Source organism: Ammospiza caudacuta, chromosome 7, assembly GCF_027887145.1.
Source record: "Ammospiza caudacuta isolate bAmmCau1 chromosome 7, bAmmCau1.pri, whole genome shotgun sequence".
Classification (NCBI taxonomy): Eukaryota; Metazoa; Chordata; class Aves; order Passeriformes; family Passerellidae; genus Ammospiza; species Ammospiza caudacuta.
Window position 1 is genome coordinate 20717649 of NC_080599.1, and position 16512 is coordinate 20734160.

A 16512-nucleotide genomic window follows, 5' to 3' on the forward strand; every position below is an offset into this window, starting at 1 on the left:
AGGCTGGAGGCGGGGCAGACAGACAGACAATCCTGAAGGTTTACAGGACAAAATCCCCATCCATGGCACAAGCAGCTCAGCATCTGCCCAGTTACAATTGCAGGAGAGAGCAGGAGACACCGGTGCTCACTGCAAACCTGTGTGTGGAAATGCCAAGGCCTTCTCCACACATCCTCACCCTCGAGAATTCAGCTGCCCCATGCCCGGAGGGAACGTCCTTCCCTCAGCAGGCAGGGGCCAAGCAGGGCTGGAAGGTGCCAGGCAGCTCCCCCACATCCCCTGCCAGCTGCAGGGCCACCACAGGAACTGTGCCACCCTTGTGGGGTGAGGGCAAGGGGACAGCAAGCAATTCCTGTGCACTGGTGAGGGTCACCATGACATTTTCTGAAAAATCCTCTTTGTCCAGGATTTTCTCCTAGGAAGCTGAGAAGCCTCAGAGGGGAATGAAAACAAAAAATATCTGATTTCCTTCTCCTGTGTTTGCTGCTTTGGAATGTGGCTTGGACATTGTTCACCAACAGGTGCATGTTTGATTGGGTCCATGTGAATTGTTTTTAATTAATGATCAGTCACAGCCAGCTGTGTCAGACTCTCTGAGTCAGTCACGAGTTTTCATTATCATTCTTGTTGTTAAGCCTTCTGATGTATCCTTTCTCTTTCTTTAGTATAGTTTCAGTATAGAATAATATTATATAATATTATATATGTATTGTATGTACATTATAATAATATGTATACATATTATATTTATGTGTGTATATATAATATGTATACATATTATTATAATGTAATGTAATATAATTTAATGTAAATATAATATAATATAATATTATATCATATCATATCAATAATATCAGCCTTCTGAGAACATGAAGTCAAATCCTCATCTCTCACCTTGTCCTGGGGACTCTCACAAACACCACAGGTGAGGACACCCCTCCACCCAGGAGCAGGCTGAGCCAACAACCTGTGCTCCTTCAGCCATCAAAACTCTTGATGGAAGTTGCCTTGGAAAGAAAAGGCTCCTTTGTCCTCCTGCTCAAACAATGCTGCTGATGCTGAGGGGCTGTCCTGGCCGAGCAGGGATCAGCCAGGCCCTGGAGATGCTCCATCCACCCTCCTGGTGGCCTGTGTGGCCTCCCAGAGGCTCAGAGCATTGTCCCCAGTCTACAAACGTGCCCCCAGCCCCTTCCCCATGGTCTGTGCTCAGCCCCCTGCCCTGCCCAGGGGCTGCTCCATCCCTGTGCTGGGCGAGCTGAATTCTCCCATGCTCTTCCCAAGGAGAGAGCAGGGCTGGAAGCGCCGGGTCAGGAGGGTGAGGAAGGCACAAGTAATGAGCCAGAGGGGCACAGGTGGGTAAGAAACGGGAGAAGGAGCTGCTTCCCAGTGTGAGGTGAGGTGGGAGGGATGGATTGTGGACTGTAATCCATCCAGGGAGCCCCACACGGTACCTGAGCTGTGGCCAAGGCTCCCTGTCAGCAGCCACTGCTGCCAGTGTCACAGGCACAAAGAGAGAACAACAGCGTGACAAAGGAGCCTGAGCCTCTCCTCTCTGCTCCTCTCCCTGCAATGGGACAGCACAGTCCTGGGGATGGACCAGGGGGTGCCCCTTCCCTGCCAGCACCACCTTGGCACCACACATCCCTCCCTGTGCTCACTGCACCCTGTCACAGATATTTTTTATGGAAAATCCTTTCAGGATTTTTCTTCTTGAGAAGCTGAGAAGGCTCAGGAACAAAATGTAAACATTGATTATCTGTTGCTGTGGAATGCAACAAGTAGATCTGTGATTAGTCCACACGTTAGATGTTTCTAATTAATGGCTAATGACAGCCCAGCTAGCTCAAGCAGAGAGTCCGAGCCGCAAACCTTTGTTATCATTCCTTCCTATTCTATTCTTAGCCAGCCTTCTGATGAAACCTTTTCTTCTATTCTTTTAGTATAGTTTTAATGTATATCATAAAATAATAAATCAAGCCTTCTGAAACATGGAGTCAGATCCTCGTCTCTTCCCTCATCCTGAGACCCTTGTGAATGCTGTCACAGCACCCCCTGCCCCAGCCAGCAGCACAGGGCACATCAGAGCAGCAGGAAACTCATCCCTGCGTGCTCCTGCCCTCCATGGCACACCCCAGTAGCCACAGGTGCCACAAGCTCAGTGCCAGGGCCCAATCTCCAAGCAATGCTCAGTGGGGATGCTGCAGGGCAAGCACACAGCCCTCTCTGTGATGCCTCAGAGGATACTGGCACAAGCCCCACCAGCCTCATCCCCATTCCTGCAGGGGTCCAGAGCAATGTCCCACTCAGACCAGAGGGAAAAGTCACCAGCCAGGGCTACCATTTCCAGCACAAATGTGTTCGCAGGGCAGCTCCACCTAGCAGGCTGCAGCTTTTGCTGTCTCTGTGCACCCCAAGATGCATGACAGGTGTGTAACTCCAGGTCCGGCCCCTTTAAGCCATTTCCCCCGTCTCTAACAGTCCCTTCTGCTCTGTTTCAAATCCACTTGCACCAGAAACTTCTTCCTAGCATCTCCAGCTTTCCTTGCCTTGCTCCCTGCCTGCTTTCTCATCAGCTTCTGCCAACCAGGAGAAACATCTTTGGAGCAGCCACACACCACTGCCAGGAGCCATACCAGAAATAAAATACAAAACAAAATCAGAGTTTAGTAGCCACAGCACACAATTTCACCCTTCTCCCAGCCCAGGGGAGGCATGGAGCTGACAAGGACAAGGGCCACTTACGCCAAGGCAAAAGCCACCAGCGCTCCCACCACCACGATGAAATCAAGGATATTCCAGAGGTCTCGGAAGTAGGAGCCATCCTGCAGGATCAAGCCCTGGTCAATCATCTGGAGGGGAGATACAGAGAGAAAAACAGGCAGGGGATGAGCAGCTCAGACACCAAGCTGGGGGACAGGGACACTGCAGACACATCCCAGAGTCCTGGCTGTAGGACTTGGTATTTTGTGGAAGCCTCGGGGCTGATAAAGGAGGTGCTGAGCACTCTGGACCAGCATTGCTGAGAACCAGACTTTAAGGTCTCCACCTTCTAAATTGAGGACCAGAACTGCAGAACTGAGCTATTTCCCAGGGAAGCTGCATCCTGTCAGGGCTCTTACCTTGATCACCATCTCAAAGGTGAAGACACCAGTGAAGACGTAGTCGAAATACCTCAGCACCTGCAGACAGAGGGCACAGGTGCTCTGCAGCTGCTCCTCAGCAAATTGTGCCCACCCAGACACCCAGATACAGCAGCTTGCTTAGCTCAGGGACAGCAAAATGGGGTTGGTTTGTTTGTCCCAAACCCAGCCTCGTCCCTAAGAGTTCAGGACAGCCCCAAACCCAGCCTGTGCAGGCAGGAGGGAACCATTCCCCATGCAAATGGCTTGGAAATGACACTGCTAGCCAGGATCACCTGCCCCACACCGGTACCAGCATCTCCCCAGTCCAAGGCACTTTACAGCTGACCAGGCATCCTGGTCTCTCCCCAGGCTCTAAACCCCACGTGGGGGAAGCTGGGGGTGACTCCCACGGTTCACAACAGAATGTGATGGGGCAGAAATCAGATTCCACAGCACAATGCATGTGCCACCATGGGCTGCCCTGATCCCTCAAACCCTGCAGGAGCTCTGCCTGCCCTGGTGGGGGAGCAGGAAGGGGTTGCAATCACTTTGTTGCGGTCGGAGTTGGTGAGGACGGGATCCTCGGCGGCGAGGGCGATGCTGCTGGCAGCAATCACCAGCAGGATGCACATCTCGAAGTAGCGCAGGTTCACGATGTAGTGGCAGGCCCTCCTCACCCTGCAGGGACACACACCCCACCCGTGAGTCCCTGGCAGGATACAGCCACAGCCCTTGTGCAAAGCCCATCCCATGATGCCACCTTCCAGGGTGGGGAGATGGGCAGCAAAGCCTGAGGAGCAGAAGAAGGGAGCCCAAGGGGTGTTTGGGCTTGTTGGTCCCTCTTTCCAGCTGTCTCAGCCCCACAGCCAGGCAGGGAGAGTCCCCAAGAAATTGGGGTGCTTACTCTTCCAGGCTGCTGCTGGGTCTGGGGAAGAGCTACAGAGCAGCAGAAAACTGCAGGTAAATATAACAAACAAGGAATAAAAATCCCAGTTTAGAAATCAGCAGTTTGGGAGAGAGCCATGCCACAGAGGGAGAGCAATGTGGGGCTTGGGGAGCTCTGTGGCTGCTTTGGGAGCATGTTTCGGAGACACTCATCTCCCTTCTCACAGGGATTTCCTGGTTTTGGTGATGTCTGGGGCTCCTTCCCCTTGCAGCCCTCCCCAGCCCCAGAGTGAAAAACATCTCACGGGTTGGTGGTGCTGAAGATGAACATGGAGCTGTGCGGCACCATGGCTTTGCCCGTCTCGCTCTTTTCCTTCTTCCTCTTCTTCTTCTCCATTTCTTCCTCATCCTCTTTGGTCTCAGCCTCCTTTAAGGGGCTGGCTTCGCCATCTGTCTTGTTGCTAACTGCAGGAAAGCGAGAGCCTTTGCCCGACCTTGCACCCAGACAACACCCTGGGATGTCCCTGCCACCCCCCCAAATTCCTGCTCTGAATCCCTGTGCGGTCACAGGGAGAGGGACTAGGCAGGAAGAAAACACACCAGCTGCTGGCATGGAGCAGATAAAATGGGTTTAACAAGGCCACTTTTCACCTTGCTGGTTAATTAATAACACTGTTTAAAGCAGTTCACCTTGACAGCCAGGATGCTGCTAAGGGGTTTGAGTGACAGTGAGCTGCCTGAAGCTATAGATGTTCCAGGAAAAACAGGGAATGCCAGAGTTTTGCCCAGGCAGAGAGGAAAGGGAAATGATGAATTGGATGAAGGGGTGGTGGGAAATGATGGATCAGATGAAGGGGTGGATGGGAAGAGGTGAGAAAGGGGATGCTGGCGCATCGGTGTTTGGGTCCCCCTGCAAAACTGGGGTGAGGTGCTGCAAGGAGCAGCGCGGAGATCCCCCCAGCTGATGGATGCAGACAGGACAACCCACACAAGCAGCTTTCCACCCCCACAGGGTCCCCAAGGGCTGGGAGAGGGGCTCAGGAAAGAGAGAGGGGTCCTCACTCTGTACCACAGCGGAGTCGTGCACATCGATCATGATGGCCGTGCTCTCGGTGGCCTTCTCGGTGTTGGGGGTGATGGAGGACAGGTCGGGCTCACTGCGGCTCACACTGCGGCTGGGCTCCAGCAGCGCCTGCTCGCTCGTGTCCGGGCTGCTGCACTCCTGCTCCATCAGTGTGCCCGTCCTCCCCTGGCACAGCTCGGCTGCCACGTGTGGGGGGCTGCCCCTCTTGGCGGTGCCAATCAGATCAGCGTCGCCAGCAGGGACCCCATTTGTCCTGCAGTAGGGACAGGGGAGAAAAGGAGGTGTGAGAAGATACAGGGGCAGGAGATGGAGAGAATTTGAGGAGCTGTGAGGATTGCAAGATGTCCTCTGCAGGTACCAACCTGATGGACTCCCCGCTCGCCTCTGGCTCCCCGGGAATCAGCGCCTCTGTAGCAGCCACATCCCCGCGCCGGTCCCCATCCTGTGTCCCCTCAGCAGCGCTGACCTCCTCCAGCCCCATCTCCTGGCTGGCCGAGCGGCTCCCCAAGATGCCAGCTGTGTCCTTGCCCTCCACACGGGCTCTGCGGTGCCGGCTGCGCCGCTGGCTCTGCCTCATCCTCGCCCTGTCCTCCATGCTGCCTCCTGCCCCATCCTGCTCTCCTGGCTCACAGTTCCCGTGGCAAGACTTCTGCTGCCACATGTCCCGCTTGGCCCGGGGTGATGTCCTCTCCTCCCCACCACCGGGGTTGGCCCCTGGCAGCGGCTGCTCGGGTCCTTCACGCTCTGCCTTGCCCTGCTCCTCGGCGCATTTCTCCAGGGTGACTCCTTCCCCGGGTCTCTTCCTGCGGAAGATGCTGGCGTGGGGGTTGATGAGGGGCGGCTCATCCTTGTTGATGCCTTCCTGGCTGGACATCTGCATGTGCCGGCGAAGCTGGCTGGTGCGCTGCTCCCACACCGACATGTGGTGCCTCCGCCGCCGCTCCCGCCTGCAACGGGGCACGGCCAGGGGTCACCATCCCGGCTGCCCTCAGCATCCCCCCGCTGAAACACCCACCCTGGATCTCATCTGGGAACCCCAGGCACAAGGAAGCACCACCACCAGGGTTACAGGCTCAATGGTGTGCCACTGAGAATTAGATATTTTCTTGTAGGTAGAGGCTCAGTAGGAGTACGAAAACATAGGCTTGGATTATCGCTACTGCTGCCTCTAGGATAGTTAGTAAGAAGAAAACTAGTAAGGTTAGGAGTGAATCTGCTGGTATTTGTGGAGAACAGGGCTGTTGTGGCTGTAGAGATGAGTTGGATGAAAAGGTGGTCTGCTGTGAGGTTGGCTGTTAGGCATACACCCAGTGCTAATGGGCAAATAAGTAGACTTGTTGTCTCGATTAGGATTAGGGCAAGGATTAGTGGGGTGGGGGTGCCTTCTGGTAGGAGGTGGCCTAGTGAAGCAGAGGGTTGGTTTCACAGTCCTGTTAGGAGGGTGGTTAGTCATAGGGGGAAGGCTAGGGCCAAGTTTATAGACAGTTGGGTGGTTCATCAGTGTCCCTCTGGTGCTGGGAGTGTGCTTGTGTCCCTTCAGAAAGCATCAGGCTGATGGGTGACCAGCCCCAGCAGCCTCGCTGCTGCCCTGAAGCTTTCAGGCAGCAAGTCCAGCTTCTGGGAGCAGCCAGCATCCTGGTTTGCCCTATCCCACACAGGCAGAGACCACCTTCCCTTTGTGTGGACACCTTAAATACGGGCCAAGCCCTCTTGCTGCACCCAGGGACCTCTCCTCGCCTCTCTCCCAGCACATCCAGGTACAAAGCCAGACCTGAGGCTTGAGGAGCAGCGATTTTGAGGGGAAGGAGCTGCACTGGGCTTCTGGGCTACACCACTAAACTTCTGCAGCGTGGTAAAACAACACCCTGGAGAAGACAAGACGTGCCCTTCCCGACACCCCCGCAGCACAGGGAAAACACCCAGGAGCACAGACGGGCACGGGCACTGCTCACACCCCACTGCAAACCCATGGGCAGCGAGCCATGGGTGGGCACTGGCACCGCGGCACTGCGCACGGGGATCCGCACACAGCGGGGAAAACGGGGCACACGGATACAGCACACACACACACACAATGAATTCCCACTCCCGAGGGGAGTGGGGCGTGCCCCGGCCCCGCGGACGGACGCACAGACAGCACAGGAGGCACAGACGGACACGCGCCCCCGCCGCCCACATACAGGTGGCTGCTGCGTGGCTCCCACATCGACATGTGGTGTCTCCTCCGCCTGTCTCTTCTGCGGAGGAAAAACAAACGGGTTCAATCCCCTCCTTCCACTCGTGTGGGCAGCGCACAGAGCTGTCCCCCCTCCCTGGGCAGGGCTCCTCCTGGCCCTGGGCATCCCACGGGCACGCTGGTCACAGGCGGGCACACTCCAGCTGGCACTCTGCTCCCTGGGAGCCTTCCCCACACCAGTGCAGGCTCCAGTCCTTCAGAACCTCTGAGACATCCTTGGATACTTAGCCTCTGTCTCAGACTGCTCCAAATTCACTTCTCCCAAGAAACATGGGAGCAATGCATCAAGCCAGCCCTGAGATGCTCAGAGCCACCACCATGAGCTGCTGCTGCCCTGGGAGCACAGAGGGGAAGGTGAACTTCCCCAGCAAACACAAAGCAAAAGGCCAGGCTGAGATGCCACAGAGCTGCTGTCACCTGAGCAGCCCCCACACAGAGCAAGTTAACAGGGCTGGCAGGGTGAGATTCCAGGCATTAACCTTTGCCTCAGCATAGAAAGGATTCAGATACACACAACTCCAAGAACTCTGCCCTGAGAATATGCAATCATAGAAACACAGAACATCTTGAGCTCAAAGGGACCTACAAGGATCATTCAATCCAGCTCCCAGCCCTGCACAGGACAACCCCGAGAATGCCACTGTGTGCCTGAAAGCACTGCCCAAATGCTTCTTGAGCTCTGGCAGGCTCACTTCCCAACAGTTTGAAGGCATTCCCCTTGTCCTATCACTTGTCAAAAACCACCTTGTCAAAAATCCCTCTTCAGCCCTCTCAAGGTGCTCCAAGGTCTCCAGGCCTAACAACCTCAGCCCTCCCAGCTCACGGGAGAGCCGCTCCAGTCATGCCAGTGCTTATGGTCTCCATGGATCCCCATGCATGGGGAGGCCTCAGTGCCACGCTGGAGGCAGGGCTGGAGCTGCCAGCACCCACATCATCCCCACAATGAGCTGCAGAGCCTCCAGACACACCCACGCAGCACGTCCAGCACCAATGCATGCTGGGGCATTGTTCAACGCGCGCAGTGCCCAGCTGGCAGCCCCAAGCCAGCTGCTCCCAGCTGTGCAAACACAGAGCTCCCACACCATCCCTGGCCATGTGAGAACACCCATCCATGCCCACACTGCCAGCAGGAATGCCCGTGCCAGCCTGCATGCACCAGGCACCCGCAGGGAAATGGAGCCACCAAAGGCAGGGCCTGGCTCTGAGCTCCCATCTGTGCCAGCTCTGCTCTGCCCTGGCCACCTCTGTGTTGTCCCTCCACAAGCTCAGCACCACCAAAAGCACACCAAACCTGAGGCTGGCTACATCATCAAGCCTAACCCGTGGCATCTACTGACCCCAGTCCATCCTGGTGAGTGGGAGGAGCTGGAAAAAAAGCCCCATGAATATCAATAGCTCCCTTTCAACGCAACCAGAACAACAAGGAAAGGTTGAAAAGATCTGTTTTCCCAACCAACTCTGTCTGGCAATGACTAGAGAGCTCTTTTGGGGATGTGCAGTGTGGGCAAATCTTTTATTGCCCTAATATATTCCATCTCCCCCTCTTCCTCTCTCCTATCTGTCCATTCCTTAGCCTCTCCCGCTGCCTAAAGCTCTCTATTCCCTCACTTCATCCAACACATTCCCACTGGTATCCAGAAACAGAGCCAACATAGACTCCACCACCTCTCCCCCAACCCCCCTAGTACTTGTGCAGACAGATTTGTTATGAACATCAGCCCCAATCCAGGGTAAAATCTGTGGCTGCTGGGGGGTCAGGCAGGCATTACAAGCACACCCCATTCCTGCTACCCCTAAAACCAGCATCCGACAGCATCCCACCACTGCCAAACCAGGGAGGGGGCCATTCCCAAGGCTGCCTCTGACCCCCCCAGATCAGCCCTCTCCTGAAGACAGCAGTTTCTCTCCGCAAATCTGCAAAGAGATTCTGCCTTGTACAAGCTTGGCTGTGTTTCAAAGCATAACAAAACCTAAAATTCCCTGGGAAGGGATTCTATTAAAAAAAAAATAAAAAAAAAAAATAAAAAGAGGGGGGAAAAAATAAAATAATCCCTTCAGCTGTACTGAAATGTACTGTTTTGGGAAACAAATCAAAATGCCTCATTCCAATGTTGACTTTGAAAGTTTTATGTGATTTAGACCATATGACACCGCAAAATAAAGAGAAAAAAGGCAGCTAGGAAGGAAAAAACAGAGATTTCTCCTGCTGAAATGCAGAGACAAGGCTTCTTAACACCATGCTGGAGGTTTATGTGATTTGGGGCTTTTTTTTTTCGCACCCAAATCAAATTTTTGAACAATCAAACATGGTTTCACAAACCTGCTCCATCTTCCCTAACTGCACTGGCTCCCAAGGAAGGAGCCCGAGGGAGATTTGTGACACCACTGCTCCCTTCTCCCCCAGCCCTGGCTGCTCTCCTGCAGCTCTGCCATGAAGAAACACTCCCCAGGAACAAATATCATCCCTCCTCAAGAATAACTCGAGATACCTTCCTCCTCCCCCAGCCTCCTACCATCAGCCCCGAGTGCTTGAGCTCTATATTTGGGGCAGAAAGCCTCTTTTAGCATATTTTTGCCATGCCCAAGCACTGAGGCTGCAGCTTGGTGTAGAGGGTGGCAATTTCAAGAGCTCCCTGGAGAGCTGTCACGTCTCCAAAAGCACTGCTGCTCATGGGGAGCACACTCCTATACCTCCATCCATCCTCAAGGAAGGTGCCCAGAGAGGGACTCACCCCATGTGGGGACCCCTTTTTTCTTGTTGGCAGCCCCCCATAACCAGACAGGCCAGGCTATGCTGCAGCTCTGTGCCCTTCTGAGCCTGGCTGGGCTCAGGGGGAGTCACCAGGAGGGTGTTGGGGAGTCACTCACTCAATAGCAGGCATGTTTGGGGCAGACATGGGGCTGACTTCTTTGGCTTTCTGCAGGGCATGCTTCTGGTTAAAGGCCTCCTCTTCCTCCTGCTCGTCCTGTAGAGAAAAGAGGGGCTTTGCTCAGTGGGATGTTGGTGTTCTGAGGGAAAACTCAGCCACTGGGAGCAGTGAGGGATGTGCAGGGCAACTCTGGATGCCAAGGCTTGAGGGGTTGAGGGGGATCTGTACTTCTGATGCCTTGGGGCGGCTGCCTAGAACAGAGGCTAGACAAGGTTAAGAGGATACAGTGGGTATTCATTAAAGGATAGTAGATACACCTTAAATAGGTACACTTTGGGCAGTCAAAAGCCTCCTGGAGGGGCTACACCTAAGATGGATGTATACCAAAATGGTCACAAGTTTCTCAAACAATTATAAATTTGGTCCATTTACATTTCAGGGGTTAATCCTCCAATGACAGCTTCAGGTAATGAAGTCGTTTACCCTCAGTTTGCTCCCCCCCATTTCACTTTTTGTTCATACTTTTTGGGGCCTGAGGTTGTGAGGCGTCCTTGAGTTTCAGGCCCAGAGGGATTGTTTTGTCTGAACAAATTGTGAAGACAGCAGCTAACACTCTATGTGGAGTTTAGAGTTGTGCAGTAATGCAGTACAGGATTTGAAAAAAATATAAAATTTTAAGGCATCACTTCCAGAGACACTTTATTTCCCTTGTGCTGTGGGGATGCAGGTTCCCCACTACCCCAGATCTTCCCCAAGGCATCAGGGCTGCTCACAAAAGGGAACCCAGCCCACTCCAGGCATGAGCTGGGCTGAGCACGGTGGGACAACCCCAGAGAGCACAGACCAGCTCAGCCCTCCCTCCTTCACAGCCACAGGGGCCAGACAGGCATCCCCCAAACCGGGTGGGAGGTAAGGCATCCATGAATGACCCCGGCAGAGCCCGGATTGCTTTAATGAGTACGGCTGTGTCTCCCGAGCGAGGAATGTCATTAGGAGTCATTAGCGAGCATTCAGCCTTTTCAAAAACTCAGCGCCCTCTTAATTGATGCTGCTGATACCCGTGGGGCTCCCCTGGAGGTGTCATCCGCACCCTCCCACCGTGGGAGGACCCCTGCACACACCCTTCAGGCAAACCATGCCCCCTTTTTGGTCAGATTTACACCTGCATGGAAATCTCCAGTGAGCCCCAGGGACATAACAGCACCAGCTCCACAAAAATCTGGGCACCACAGAATCACTGGTTTGCTCCAAAGAGTGGCACTGACCATTGCAGCTCTCTCCTGCTCACCATTATCCAGATGGTGCCCCAACAATTTCGAGTTCCACAAATATTCCCCAGCATGGTCTTAAAAGGAGCTGAGCAGCAGCCTAAATTGCATCCTAAATCACATCTGCTGCCCACATCTGTGGGCAAATGGGGAATAAATATTGGCACCACTGGAAAATGCTTCCCACTCCACATCTCCAGAGTGCTCGGGCAGATAACAGTCCCCACATCAGGTCCCACCCAACAGATGAGGATTATCTCCATCTGACTGATGGCAAACGGGACTGGGGAGTTTAAATAACGAAATAAAGCCATACTTGAAGTGTGGGTGTTTCTGCAAAGACCAGCAGGTTTAAGCATTCTCCCAAATCAAAGCCTAAATGGCTTTGCCCCCACTCTGTCCCCGGGAGAAGGAGCAGCAGGAACAAACCTTGGTGAGCTCCTGGGCGTTGGCCAGGTTGTCCACGGCGATGGCCAAGAAGACGTTCAGCAGAGTATCTGAGAGCAGCTAAGGATGCACAAGCCGTGTGTTAAGGACATGTGTATCTGCAGCTCCCAAGGAGCCCAGCCAGAGGCACAAACTCCTCACCCATCCCACAGCCCTCAGTGCCCTTCCCCATGGCTCCTTCTCTGCCCTTGGGGCACCCACAGGTGCGTGGTGGGTGTCCCTAACCTGGGAGGGGAAGGACATGTCTATGAGGAACATTTGAAGGAACTGGGGATATTTAGCCTGGAGAAGAGGAGGCTCAGAGGTGACCTTATTGCTCTCTGCACCTTCCTGAAGGGAGGTTGCAGACAGCTGGGGTTGGTCTCTTTCTCCAGGCAGTACTGACAGAACCAGAGGACACAGTCTCAAGCTACGTCAGGGAAGGTGTAGGTTGGATATTATGAAAAAGGTTTTCACCCAAAGAATAATAAAGTACTGGAATGCTCTTCCCAGGGAGGTGGTAGAATCACCATCTCTGGATGTGTTTAAAAAAAGACTGGACATGGCACTTGGTGCTATAGTTTAGTTGAGGCGTTAGGGCATAGGTTGGACTCGGTGATTGGAAGAGGTCTCTTCCAACCCCATTATTCTGTGATTCTGGGATTCTGTGAAGGGGACGCCCCTGGGGAGGATGAGGAGGTGGGGTTGTCAGCACAGAAAGCCCAGCAGCCCGGTGGATACAGTTCCCAAACAAGGTGAGGACGATGAAGTAGATGGAGGACCACATCCCTGAACGCACACCTCCCTGGGAGCGGATGCCGTTGTACATCACCTCGTTCCAGTCCTCGCCCGTCAGGATCTGCGGGGACACAGGGCAACAGCTCTGTCACCTGCACAGCCCATCCCCTGCACATCTGTGCCAGCACATACAGGGACCCCCTGCAGTGGATAGCCCAGCTCTGCAGTGCCTGAGGGACATCCCACTGCGCACTGATGAGGATTCAAAGCCTCCTCAGAAGAGTTTTGAAACTCTTCACCTTCTGTAACAGAGTTCCCACCTCCTTCCATCTACTTTGTTGTGCAGAAGAGGGAGGAAGCAACAGCTGACAGAGAGGAATTTGTTTGGTGTAAAGAGCCCCTCCCAACCATGGGGGAGAAACCAGGTGGTGCCAAGTCCCTTTGCTTGGGTCTCCTGGCAGCCCAGCTCCTACCTGGAACACCGTCATGATGGCTGCAGGGAAGGTGTCAAAGTTGGCCGAGGGAGTCCCATCCATGAAATTAAACCTGCAAAGGGAACCAGGTGGGTGAAATGCCAAGGTCACCAAACCCCTGACTGCTGCTGTGCTACCAGTTGTCTTTAGCAGGACCTTTCCTCACTCTAAAAAAGGTCTCCTGAGCATTTGGTGCCAGAAGCCAGAAGGTCTCCTGGCTAGAAGAGCCCACACAGCCCAAAGGCAGCCCTTGAGCAGGGATTTTTGTGTGGGAGGACATGGAGGGGGAAGGTACAGTCTTACAGTCTTGCTGGGCCCCTGTAGAGGGTGTCCTCACTTGGCTATAACACCAAGAAACCCCTGTTCCTCAGCCTTGAAATGACATACCTGCCTCCAAACAGCTGCATTCCCAGCAGGGCAAAGACTACAATGAAGAGGAAGAGGAGGAAGAGCAGACTGATAATAGATTTCATGGAGCTCATCAGCGAGACCACTAAATTCCTCAGGGATGCCCAGTACCTAGAAAACAGAGATATTGCTGGAGCACTGCCAGTGATGCTGGAGAGCAGGAGGGACTGGATCTGGGCTGCAGGCACAGTCTGAGACAGGGTAACAGGCACTGACGGTGAGTACGCACTTGGTTATTTTAAATATCCTCAGGAGACGAAGAGCTCGTAGGACACTGATCCCAAAAGAGGTTCCTGGTCTGAATATAGCCCAAACCACTTCAAAGATGCTTCCCACTGTGACCTGAGAAGCAGACACAGCCACAAGTCAAAGACTCAGGATGGGCTGCTGCAGGGAATTTTAACATCCCCAAAGATGAGGCACCCACCACCCCGTCCAGGACCTGGTGTCTCAGGCTGTCCTGGCAGAAAGTGCTCCCTGACCACTGTGAGGGCCATCCCAATCTCCCCCTTGGAGTCTTGCATTGCAGAGCCCTGCCAAATATCTCCCCCCACACACCCAGCATCCCTGGGGCCGCTCACCCCACAGTCGAAGCAGTTGAAGGAAGAATGGAAGTAAAGGCGTGGCCCCATCCCGTACATCTTCAAGGACATCTCCAGAAGGAAGAGCCCAAGAAACAGGAACTCTGCATAGTCTGGAAGACAAAACCCAAGCGTGCTGGAGGCACTGAGGTGTGTGGGAGCATGCTGCATGCACCCACCAGCTGAGCATTCAGCACACCACAGAGATGGAACAAGTCAAGGACCACGCTGCATCCCCAAACTCTCAGGGTTTGGGATGAGGGAATTTGGTCCGTGAGGAGCTAAACCTCTGTATGTAACAGAGCATCAGGCCCATGAGTTAATCATTCAGGGAAGAGGCACCAGTGTCCCAGGGGATTGACAGGACCAGACATGGCTGGCACGGAGCAGTGCAGCTCTTTGGCATTAAACCTACAAAGGCATCAACCACGGGACACTGGAGGGGAATATTATCAACCTGGATTAAAATCATTGCATGGCTGGAATTTGGCCAGGGAAACAGAGCCAAACAGCCCAGAGCCAGTGAAAAGGCTTTCCAGCTATTTCATGAACATTTAGCAGGCAAGAGCCTGGCTCTTCACCTTTCCCAGAAGATGCTTCTCACCATGACCAGCTGCCACACCACACTGCAGCGTGCTGGAAGCCTGACTGGCCTGAGCCTACTGCTGCAGATTTGGGTAGAGCTGGGGCTCGACAGGGACATTTTCAAGGTGAGGAAGAATAACACATCTGAGAAAGCAGCACTGTCCCCACTGCAGCAGCTCAGGAATGACACGTGGGGCTAACCATGCTGCTCTGCAGTAGCCCACACTGCAGCGTCCTTTAAGTACACTACACCATAAAGATGTAGTGTCCCTAAAGATGCAGTGCTTCTGAGACCTGACCTTGTGCTCTGGCTGTGCTGAGCTCAGGGAGGCTCCATAACTGGGAATCTCCGAGCCTGGGATTCGCTCACCATGCTCAGCACAAGGATTTCAACCAGGGTATTCTGCCACGACCAGTCCCATCCCTGCAAATTTACACCTTTCCAGCAATGGCTTGTGCACATTCCAAGGTGGTTCTCCAGCAAACTTTCCATCACCACTGCTCACAATTTTGGGATAAACTCCACAGAGACTGGCAGTGTTTCTCTCTCATGACGTCAGACCTGAAGGACACAGAGGCAGCACAACTCCTCCGTGTTTGCTCACAAGGCTGAGACATCCCTCAGTGGCCATGGAGCCAAGGGCAAAGCTGAATTAAACACCTCTACATGGTCTTTGTTATCAACAATGGATGGAGCTGGGGTTATTCCCCACCCAGCTCCACACCAGTACAACTGTGGCTACGAAACGCAAGTAATAAATCACGCAATTATGAAAGTTTCTTTTTAGGTGAACAGAGAGGGGGGAATTGTGGGAATCCACAAAATTAGAGGGTTTTGGGAAAGCTGCAAAAGGCAAGCCCCAGAGGCAGTAGAACTGTGACTAGAGCTAAGCAGCAGCCATGAGATAGGTCAACAGAAAAATTATTTAAGAAGTGGAAAAGAAAGGACAAATAGAACAACGGTCTGTGTATTAATGCTTGTCTAGAATAACTCTCTAAGCTACAGAAAAGTTTATCTAGCAAGATATTAGGAAGTTTGAAGCTTAATAATAGAGCTCTGTGCATTGTGTTTTAAGGCTCACAAGCAGGTATTGTATACGAAATAAGCAAGCATTGTACAACCAAAAGTACGTGTGCTTACAGTGGCTGGATAGAACTACTGTCAATGTGCTTTTGCTTTGTGGGATTGGTCAGAAAACTTATAAAGTAAGTTGTAACATTAAGTTCTTTGTCTGCTGCCTGAGATGTGAGCTGGTGGCATCTTCCCATTGTCATAACCATGGAATGAGACTGATGCTGGAAAATCAAACAGCTCAAGGCACGTTCCCAGCAGTCCTGTCCCATTTGTGATTTGTAAAGAGCCCCCAGCCGGCAATAGGTGTGCTGCAATGCTCTCCCACCCACACCAAGGCCAGGCACTCACAGAGGAAGTGGGTGAGCCAGGCTGGCTGGTTGTGATGGACGATGGCCACGCAGGCAGTGTTGAGAGCCACCAGGCTCAGGACAATCCAGTAGAAGACCTGGGATTTGACCATGTGGCGCACGGAGATGCGCAGCAGCCGCTCCTTGTGCCGCAAGTAGGAGGCACCGTCCACCCTGGCACCTTTGAGGCCAGAGTTACTCGAGGGGTTGCCTAAAGGGAAAAAGAAGGGGAACAAGCAGTTGGATGCTCCAGCCTCTCCTGTGATATGAGACAGGACATTGCTCTTATGGGGCGCAACGCATCCGGAGAATTTTTATGTGGCAGCAGGAGGTTCACTGCTAAACTAGCAGAGATGTCTGGTTTGTGACACTCTCCACGCGATGGGTGGGGCTCTGGGAACCAAACCAGCTGAC

General features: G+C 53.4%; 1 protein-coding gene across 1 annotated transcript in view; it reads right to left on the minus strand.

Annotated features, from left to right (window-relative positions):
• Nucleotides 1-16512, minus strand: part of CACNA1E (calcium voltage-gated channel subunit alpha1 E) — a 102994-nt gene that overhangs the window by 34144 nt on the left and 52338 nt on the right. Inside the window, exons 11-25 of the mRNA XM_058808582.1 lie at nucleotides 16100-16309; nucleotides 14092-14204; nucleotides 13740-13852; nucleotides 13490-13621; nucleotides 13103-13175; nucleotides 12633-12750; nucleotides 11895-11962; nucleotides 10196-10293; nucleotides 7272-7328; nucleotides 5454-6038; nucleotides 5070-5344; nucleotides 4313-4472; nucleotides 3671-3800; nucleotides 3120-3179; nucleotides 2743-2849 (exon numbers count right to left, since the gene is read on the minus strand). Of these exons, the coding sequence (XP_058664565.1) occupies nucleotides 2743-2849; nucleotides 3120-3179; nucleotides 3671-3800; nucleotides 4313-4472; nucleotides 5070-5344; nucleotides 5454-6038; nucleotides 7272-7328; nucleotides 10196-10293; nucleotides 11895-11962; nucleotides 12633-12750; nucleotides 13103-13175; nucleotides 13490-13621; nucleotides 13740-13852; nucleotides 14092-14204; nucleotides 16100-16309 (2299 nt within the window). The remainder of the gene's footprint in view (nucleotides 1-2742; nucleotides 2850-3119; nucleotides 3180-3670; nucleotides 3801-4312; nucleotides 4473-5069; nucleotides 5345-5453; nucleotides 6039-7271; nucleotides 7329-10195; nucleotides 10294-11894; nucleotides 11963-12632; nucleotides 12751-13102; nucleotides 13176-13489; nucleotides 13622-13739; nucleotides 13853-14091; nucleotides 14205-16099; nucleotides 16310-16512) is intronic.